The following is an 8,103-nucleotide window of genomic DNA, read 5'->3' on the forward strand; positions in this document are numbered from 1 at the left end:
GCGCCCTCTGCCCACCACAGCTCTGGGCCCTGCGGGAGCGGCTGGGGCTGGGCTGCAGAGGCCCGGTCCCCAAGGCCTGTCCCCCCACCCCCCTGCCGCCTCCCATCTGCCCTCTGCGCCGCTTATCAGGTAACCGGAGCCGGGAGCTGCGTCCACGCCTGAAACAGGAAGCCCGGGCCTGTGCGCGAGTCGAGGAGAGCCGGCCGGGTGGATGGAGGAGCAGCGGGCGCTCGTGGCCGCCAAGGATGGGGACCTGGCCACCCTGGAGCGGCTGCTGGAGGCGGGCGCCCTGGGACCGGGCGTCACCGACGCCCTGGGGGCTGGCCTGGTGCACCACGCCACCCGGGCCGGCCACCTGGCCTGCGTCAAGTTCCTGGTGCAGCGGGCCCAGCTACCCGGCAACCAGCGGGCCCATAACGGGGCCACACCGGTGCATGACGCCGCCGCCACCGGTAGCCTGGCCGAAATGTGCTGGCTGGTGCGCGAAGGGGGCTGCGGTCTGCAGGTGAGCCGAGCGGTCACGGTGGCCACGGGGGGACCCCTGTCCATGGGGATGGAGGGAGGCAGGAGCCGAGAGCCGGATCCGGAGCCCTCGGCCTCCCCTGGGCACCTCGGCCCTGGGCTGCTCCTCTCAGGGAGTCATCACGCGGGCCCCACAGCACAGTCCGTGGCGTCTGTCTCTGCCCAACATACCTCCGCCCCCAAAGTGAGCACCTCCTAAACGCCCTCGGGTCCCCCAGCGCCCAGCACAGAGTGGCCACCCTTGTTCTTCCTCCCCACGTCCCACCCAGGGGCGCCTGGCCTTGCCAGTGGCGATCTCACGGGGCCCTTATCAGGCCTGATCCGTGGGCCTGTTTCCGAAGGGTTTAGAAAAGGGTCCTTACGAAGAGAAGCAAGGTGGGCACTCGGGCTCGGGAGCTGTGGGCACCGTCCTGGACGCCCGGGGGCCCCGGTGGGTGACAGCACAGGTGCAGCTGTGGGGGGCAGTGGGACGAGAACCTTGATGTGAAGAGAAGAGTCTCAGGGCCCGCCTCTCCCTTCTCCTGCCGGCCCGGTGGGTGCTCCGTGTGGGGGTGAAGGACCACGGGAGGTCGGTGAGCCAGCTCTGACGGTGTAAGGACGTCCTCCCACAGGCCGGAGTCGGGGGGTGGGCATCACCGTGACCCGCTCGGTCCGGGACGGGGAGGACTCGGAGGTCACAGCCTGAGCGTCCCAACAGCCTCCAGGCCGCCGTCCTCATCCTCAGCGGCTTTTCGCACAACCCCGGGGGCGGGAGCGGGGCCACCCCTGTGCCTGGGAGAACGCGCAGGCCTGCCAGAGGCCCACGGTGGATAAGGTCCCCGGCAAGAGGACTCGGGGGCCGGCGGGTGGGCGCTCGGTGGGGGTGGGGCAGAGGCCCAGAGACGCCGCAGCCCTGGACACGGGGCAGGCCACCGGCCGGCGCGGGCGCAGCTGGGTGAGCAGCCGCTCTGACTGCGAGCAGAGAAGGGGAGGGAGCTCGGATGCTCGGATCAGGGACTTGGACCCAGAAGGCCTGGACTTGATCCTGGCCCTGCCGCCGACCTCTCAGTCCCAGAGACCTCCCTCCGCACGCCCCGCGACGGAGCACGCCGGACGGAGGGGCGGGGCGGAAGCTCTCCGCCGGGGTCCCGGGCGCTGTGGTGCCGGGCGGCTGGCCCTGGCCACACTGGTGCTGCCGGGCAGGGCTGGCTCCGGGCCCGCCGCCCGCTCACCGCCCCGTCCGTGCCTCCGTAGGACCGAGACTCCTCGGGCGTCTCCCCGCTGCACCTGGCCGCCCGCTTCGGACACCCGGTGCTGGTGGAGTGGCTGCTGCGAGAGGGCCACGCAGCCACGCTGGAGACGCTGGAGGGGGCCTTGCCGCTGCACCACGCCGCCGTCAGCGGGGACCTGACCTGCCTGAAGCTCCTGACGGCCGCCCACGGCAGGTGAGGAGCCGCAGCGCCGCCTGTTGGGCAGTCCGGGGGGTGCAGGTGCTGGGGAGGCCGCACCGAGGCGGCGGAGGAGGAGGGGCTGCCGCCTTGGAGGCGGGCCTTGGGGGAGGGAGTGCGGAGGGACAAGTCTGTGGCCGAGGCGCGGGCGGAGAGCGCTCGGGGTGAGGCTCGGAGCGCGGAGGGGGCAGTGAGAACGGCGAGGAAGCTGCTACAGCAGTCAGAGCAGGAGGCGCTCTATATGCTCAGGCAGCTCCCGGCCCTGCCTGGGGGCGTCTCAGGGCCCGGCTTCCCCCGGCTGGGAATGTGGCCCCCTCAAGCCACACGAAGGGAGCAGAGGCTGTGCAGTGGACTTGGGGGCCCCTTCAGGTCGGCCTGGATTCTCCCTCCACACTGTCCTGTTCCTGACACTGTGAACCCCTGTCCCGCCGCCTGGAGTTGGTGGATGGCGAGGCGGGGGCAGCGGGCAGCGGGACTCCCCTTCCCCATCGTGGGCACCGCTGTGGCCCTTGCGCCCCACAAAAGATAGCCTGGGCACACAACGGGCCATCTAGGGTGCCGTGCACGTGGCCTGCCCCCCACCGTCTGTTCTCAGGGCTACTGCCCTGGCTGGGGGTGGGACTCCGTGTCCGCCCCACACTGACCTGGCCTTTGTCCCCCGAACCCGCCTGCCTCTGTAACCACACGCCTTCTCCTCTGCGGGGCCTCTTGCCGGCCGGCTGACTGTCCTGGCCACCCCACGGTTGCTCCCGGATGAGGCCGGACAGCTCAGCTGTGGAACAGTGTTCCTGTCCCTGGGCCTCCCCATCCCGACCCCTCGGCAAAGGCCTTCGGGACTCACCTCTGCGGATCTTCCCCAGAGCGTCCACACCAGCTGCCCCGGGCCCGGCCGGCCACAGAGTGTCTCTTAGACCGGCAGTTTTAGAAGCAGTTTCTGTCGTTTGAAAAGTGGAAGATTTCACATTAAAGCACACACAAGCACACGGGAAGGTCCCCCGCCCCAGGGCCCACATTCCCACCGGCACCGACCACAGGACCTAGAGGTGAAGTCTTTGTCAACAGGGCGTGGGTTCGGTTTGGGGAGGGGCTGCCCTGGGGACCAAGAACTCTCCTGGGCCTGCAGCACCATAGAGGCAAAGCCGGATGCAGGAAATCTGACGACCCTGCCCCAGACCATCCACATGGGGGCCTGGAATTCGGATGCCAGGGCTGGGCACCACAGAAGGGCTACTGCCCTGCTCACTGGCCCCTTGTACGGAGCAGGCCCTCAGCTCTGGAGGTTCCCTGACCCGTCCACTGCAGGCCCTGCTGGGCTAGTCACCCCCTAAGAAGCGCCCTCTGCCGGCCAACCCCTGGCGGCGCTCACATCTTGATGGGGGTGGGGGTGGGGGAGGGGAAGCTGGATTCCGGCGGCCCGTGCCCACCTCACCCCCGCCCCGACCCCGTGCCCTTACGCCGTGCGCAACCTGTGCAACGCTACAGGTGGCCGGCTGGGCCCCTCACCTCAGCCGGGAAGTGGGGTGGCCGCAGCAGCTCAGCCAGGTGCCGGGACGCCCCTCCCCGATCTGGGGCCCTTGGCTGGAGCGGCTCCCCACGACCCCCGGGCCGAGCGCCCTCTGAACCCCGCCCTCCCCCACAGCGGCGTGAACCGGCGGACGCGCAGCGGCGCCTCCCCGCTCTACCTGGCCTGCCAGGAGGGCCACCTGCACCTGGCCCAGTTCCTGGTGAAGGACTGCGGCGCCGACGTACACCTGCGCGCCCTCGACGGCATGAGCGCCCTGCACGCCGCCGCTGCCCGCGGCCACTACTCGCTCGTCGTCTGGCTGGTAAGGGGCCGCCAGGGGCGTGGGCAGGGGAGGGCCGGGAAGGCTGGCACCTCGCCTGCAGAACCGCCTTCGAGCGAGTGGCGCCCGGCTGGGGTGGGCGCGGCACACCCAAACTGGGTCTCAGTTTGCCCGCAGGAAGTCCGAGGACCCACACGGTGGTTGGGGGAGCAGATGGGCCGGCCCATGGCTCAGAGCACCCACATGCCAGGCCCAGTCTCGGCCCCGGGATGCAGCCCGGAGCCCACAGCTTTGACTGGAGGTGGCTGCGGACTGAAAGTCAGCCCCTGCAGGACCGTGGGCGTGTGCAGGGCCCCCTGGGGGCTCTCCTGCCCCTCCCCCAGGAGTCGTCAGGGTCGGTGGCGCCCAGCTGCTCTGTCTCTGGCACAGGCAGTGCCTGGCCCTGGCCATTTGGAGCCCAGGGCCAGAGCCCTCCCCTCTTGCCCGCTGGACCCATGGAAGGGTCACCCAGACCTCTTTCCAGAAGGACCACAGAGTGACCCAGCTTGGGGAGGATGCCTTCCGCCAACACTTCTTCCAGGGCTGAGGACTTCCTGGCTCCACCACCAAATACCTGGCCTGGTGGGGTGTCTGGGAGCTCTGAGGGTCCATTACAGAGAACCGGCCAAGTCTCAGAGTGGAGAGGTCTCTCTGGGGAGGGGCAGAACTGAGGCTGGGCAGGAGGTGGCTGGGCAGGGGGTGGTTCCTGGAGGAGCGGGGGCCCAGCTCAGTCACAGTTGGGAGAGCCCGTGGGGTGGCGTGAGGCGGAAAGGCAGACCAAGGCCCCGGGAGGAACTGGGCTCTTTCCTGGAGCACTGGGGAGCCGCTGAAGGGCTTGCGAGCTGGGAGCGCCAGGGTCTGCTGGCATCTCTGAAGGTCACGCAGGTCACTGGTGGAGAAGGGAGAGCCCTTCCTCACTCAGAACCTCCCTCCCTTCGCATGGGGCCTGCTTTTCCAGCCCTCCCTCCAGCAGGCCAGCCTCCCTGCCCCAGGGCCTTTGCACGTGCTGCACCCTCTGCCTGGTGACAGCTCCCCAGGTGTGCCTCCCCCCCACTGCATCCCCTGTCCACCTGTTTAGGATGGCAGCCACCTGGCCCAGCTCCCCGTCCTGCTCTCCTGCTGTCTGTCCTGCACCAACATTGATAAACGTTGTGTTTGACTTTATCTTGGTGGTTGTCTGTTCCCACCCAGGCTGTAAGTTCCAGCAGCTCCAGGAAGCAGTGGCACAGCCCTGCTGCTGCGTTCCTTGTGCCTGGCACATAGTAAGGGCTCCAGAGATGTTTGATGAGTGAGCGAAGGAGGGAAGGAATCTGGCCTCCAGCCACTCGCCTTGGCCTCAGAGGCCGCCAGCAGTTGCCTCCAGCCTCCCTTCGCTGCTGGATCTCCCAGGCTGGCCTCAGCCCCTCAGGCGGCCACACCTTCGTACAGGCTGCGTCCCCTCCCGGGCCCCCTTGCTGCAGCCCCTCCTACACGGCCAGCTCCTCTCGCAGAAGAAAGCTCTGCGGCTCCTGCTGCACTAACTTTCCTGTCTTCAGCCCCGCCCGGGCCGCTGGGTGGAGTTGTCCTTATGTCCCCTCACTGTAGTTCAGATCTTGGCCTCCCAGAAACGTGCCTGTCCCCAGACCTGGACTCCTCGCCCTGCGGGAGCCTGAGTCCTGGTCATCTCTGGCCGCAGGGCCACAAACACAGCAGGTGCTCAGCACACGGTGTGGGAGTGAGCTAGTGGGCTGTGCAGGGCGAGGAGAAGCAGCTCGGAGCAGCGGGGGTGCCCAGGAGCAGGGGGAGGGTGGGCAGGAGGGAAGAATGTCCACCGAGCCCCATGGAGCCCCACAGGGGCTCATCCCGCGAGAAACAGCTGGGGCCACGGGGTCCCAGGGCCAGAAAGGCTTTTCCGGATGTGACTCCCCAGCCCTGCCTCCTGCAGGGTGGACCGAGAGGGGAGGGGGCGGCGTCCAGCCTGGCTCACCCACTCAGTGCTGGGCGCCCCCTCCCTTCGGGGAGCTGGTCGAGGGGAGGGTCTCTCTTCCCGGCTCACTGGCCTTTTTCTAACAGACACGTTTGGCTGTTGAATCAGCCAGCGTTTGGCTGCAGTGACCAGTGCACTAAACCACTGAAAGGTTGTCCCTCCCACGTAGAGGCCGTTGACACTGGGTCACATCTCTGCTGTCCTCCCGGCCTCTCCCTCATGGTGAGAGTTGGCCGCATTCAAGGCAGGAAGAGGGAGAAAAGGGGGTGACGCCACATCCACCAGCCCCTCCTATCAGGAAGGCAAAAGAAGAGCCCCTTACGTCTCACTGTCACATGGCTGCCCCGGTGCACGCAGTCCATTGCGTGCCCACGGGCCTGGCCGGGTGCCGCGGACCAGAGCCCACTGGTGCCCTCACAGAGGGGCAACTGAGGGCCCGTGAGGAGGGCCGGCCGGAAGTCACTCCTGTGGCAGCCAGCAGGACGGGGCCCAAGCCACAGGGTGACCAGGCTTGGGTCCACCATGAGGAAGGCTGCTCAGGACCCGCCTCCCAGCACCCCTGCATCTTCGTGCTGGAGACGTGATAGGGTACAAAGAGGCCTGGTGCCAGGATGTCCTTTCTCTCCCTCCCTCCCTCCCTTCATCAGCAAACATCTGCTTACTGTCCCTTAGGTGCTGCCCAAAGGCATTTCTTTATTTGATATGTGAAACCAGCCCCTGGGGGTGTTCAGCTTACGGTCAGGGCTGGGGCAGATTTGGGGACCATGGAGTCTCCCAGCAAAATCACCGAGCTCACTTCCTCCCATGCTGCCCGGGACGCGCCAAGAGGAGCCAGCTCTGTCCCAGGGCTTCCTGCCCCGAGGTAGGAGTGGTCACCCCCGTCCAGCCTCAGCTGGCCCATCCCCCCTCCTCGTCCCTCAGGTCACCTTCACGGACATCGGCCTGACGGCGCGGGATAACGAGGGGGCCACCGTCCTTCACTTTGCCGCTCGAGGTGGCCACACGCCCATTCTAGACCGGCTCCTGCTGATGGGCGCCCCCATCATGAGAGACTCCTGGGGTGGGACCCCTCTCCATGACGCAGCGGAGAACGGGCAAATGGAGGTGAGGCAGGGGACAGGGGAGGATGCACGGTGGGGCTGGGGGGCCTCCGAGAGCTAGCAGTCCTGGAAGGCTTCCTATGAATAAGTCATTTAACCCTCACCACAGCCCTGTAGAATAGATGTTATTCGTCCCCTTTTACAGACAGGTAAACTGAGGCTCAGAGGGCCAGTCACTTGCCCAGGATCCAGACTCTGATCCATCGGGGAACAAAATCCGTGCTCTCGGCCCCTCCCTTCGCACAGAGACTCCCCAGGTTCCCGCTCAGGGAGTGGTCTTCCTGCCGGTCCTCCCCGGAGGGCCTTTTAGCTGCTGGCCCCCTGATGTGAGCAGCCTAGGAGCAGAGTCCTGGCGGGTTCGCTGTGATCCAGATGGACCTTGGGGGCTCCTGTGGCCCAGTTCCCAGGAAACAGCATCCAGAAATCCAGAGTTGGCAGGGATGGTGTTCAAATATTCACGGCCCAATGCTGGGAATAGACCTGGCCATCAGCCACTGGCCCCACACTGGCATCACCTGCCCACTGAACCCCTGTAAAGGCAGGGCTGTATCTGAGGGGAGCGCACAGGCTGACTCTTCCACCCGGAGGGCCTTTTAGCTGCTGGCCCCCTGATGTGAGCAGCCTAGGAGCAGAGTCCTGGCGGGTTCGCTATGATCCAGATGGACCTTGGGGGCTCCTGTGGCCCAGTTCCCAGGAAACAGCATCCAGAAATCCAGAGTTGGCAGGGATGGTGTTCAAATATTCACGGCCCAATGCTGGGAATAGACCTGGCCATCAGCCACTGGCCCCACACTGGCATCACCTGCCCACTGAACCCCTGTAAAGGCAGGGCTGTATCTGAGGGGAGCGCACAGGCTGACTCTTCCACTGCCCCACCCAGCAGGGCTCCGAAGTGAGTCAGCCATCCCATGCCGGCTGCCGGGCTTTCCCACAGCGCCCGGGGATGCCTGCTGCATCTGCCGTCGTGAGCAACGTGCTCCTGGCCCAGGAAAGGCCAGTCCAGGGGGAGGGCTTTACTGAGGTGCAACCGGGTATCCCATTTGGGCCTACATTCTGGACAGCTGTTTCCAGCTGGAACCCAAAGTGTCCCTGGGGCCCAGCCTGAGCAGCGTTGTGTAAAAGCAGCACAGGGCGGCCACCAAGAGTCATGGGAAGGCACAGGGTCCTTTTGAAGAATCAGAAAGAGACCCAATCCAGCTCATGGCAGCGCTGCTGAAATTGTTTGCCTCTGACTCTCAGGAGTCCTGGGGCCCCTCCTGCTCTCC

The 8,103-nt window shown here is 66.6% G+C and overlaps 1 protein-coding gene across 1 annotated transcript in view; it reads left to right on the forward strand.

The window, feature by feature from the left end:
• The first annotated feature begins 211 nt into the window (after positions 1 to 211).
• The window catches only part of ESPNL (espin like), a 26,473-nt gene continuing 18,581 nt past the window's right edge, over positions 212 to 8,103 (forward strand). Inside the window, exons 1-4 of the mRNA XM_024752784.1 lie at positions 212 to 505; positions 1,756 to 1,946; positions 3,589 to 3,775; positions 6,660 to 6,842. Coding sequence (XP_024608552.1) covers positions 212 to 505; positions 1,756 to 1,946; positions 3,589 to 3,775; positions 6,660 to 6,842 — 855 coding nt within the window. The remainder of the gene's footprint in view (positions 506 to 1,755; positions 1,947 to 3,588; positions 3,776 to 6,659; positions 6,843 to 8,103) is intronic.

The sequence above is a fragment of the Neophocaena asiaeorientalis genome, unplaced genomic scaffold, assembly GCF_003031525.2.
Source record: "Neophocaena asiaeorientalis asiaeorientalis breed wild unplaced genomic scaffold, Neophocaena_asiaeorientalis_V1.1 scaffold294, whole genome shotgun sequence".
NCBI lineage: Eukaryota > Metazoa > Chordata > Mammalia > Artiodactyla > Phocoenidae > Neophocaena > Neophocaena asiaeorientalis.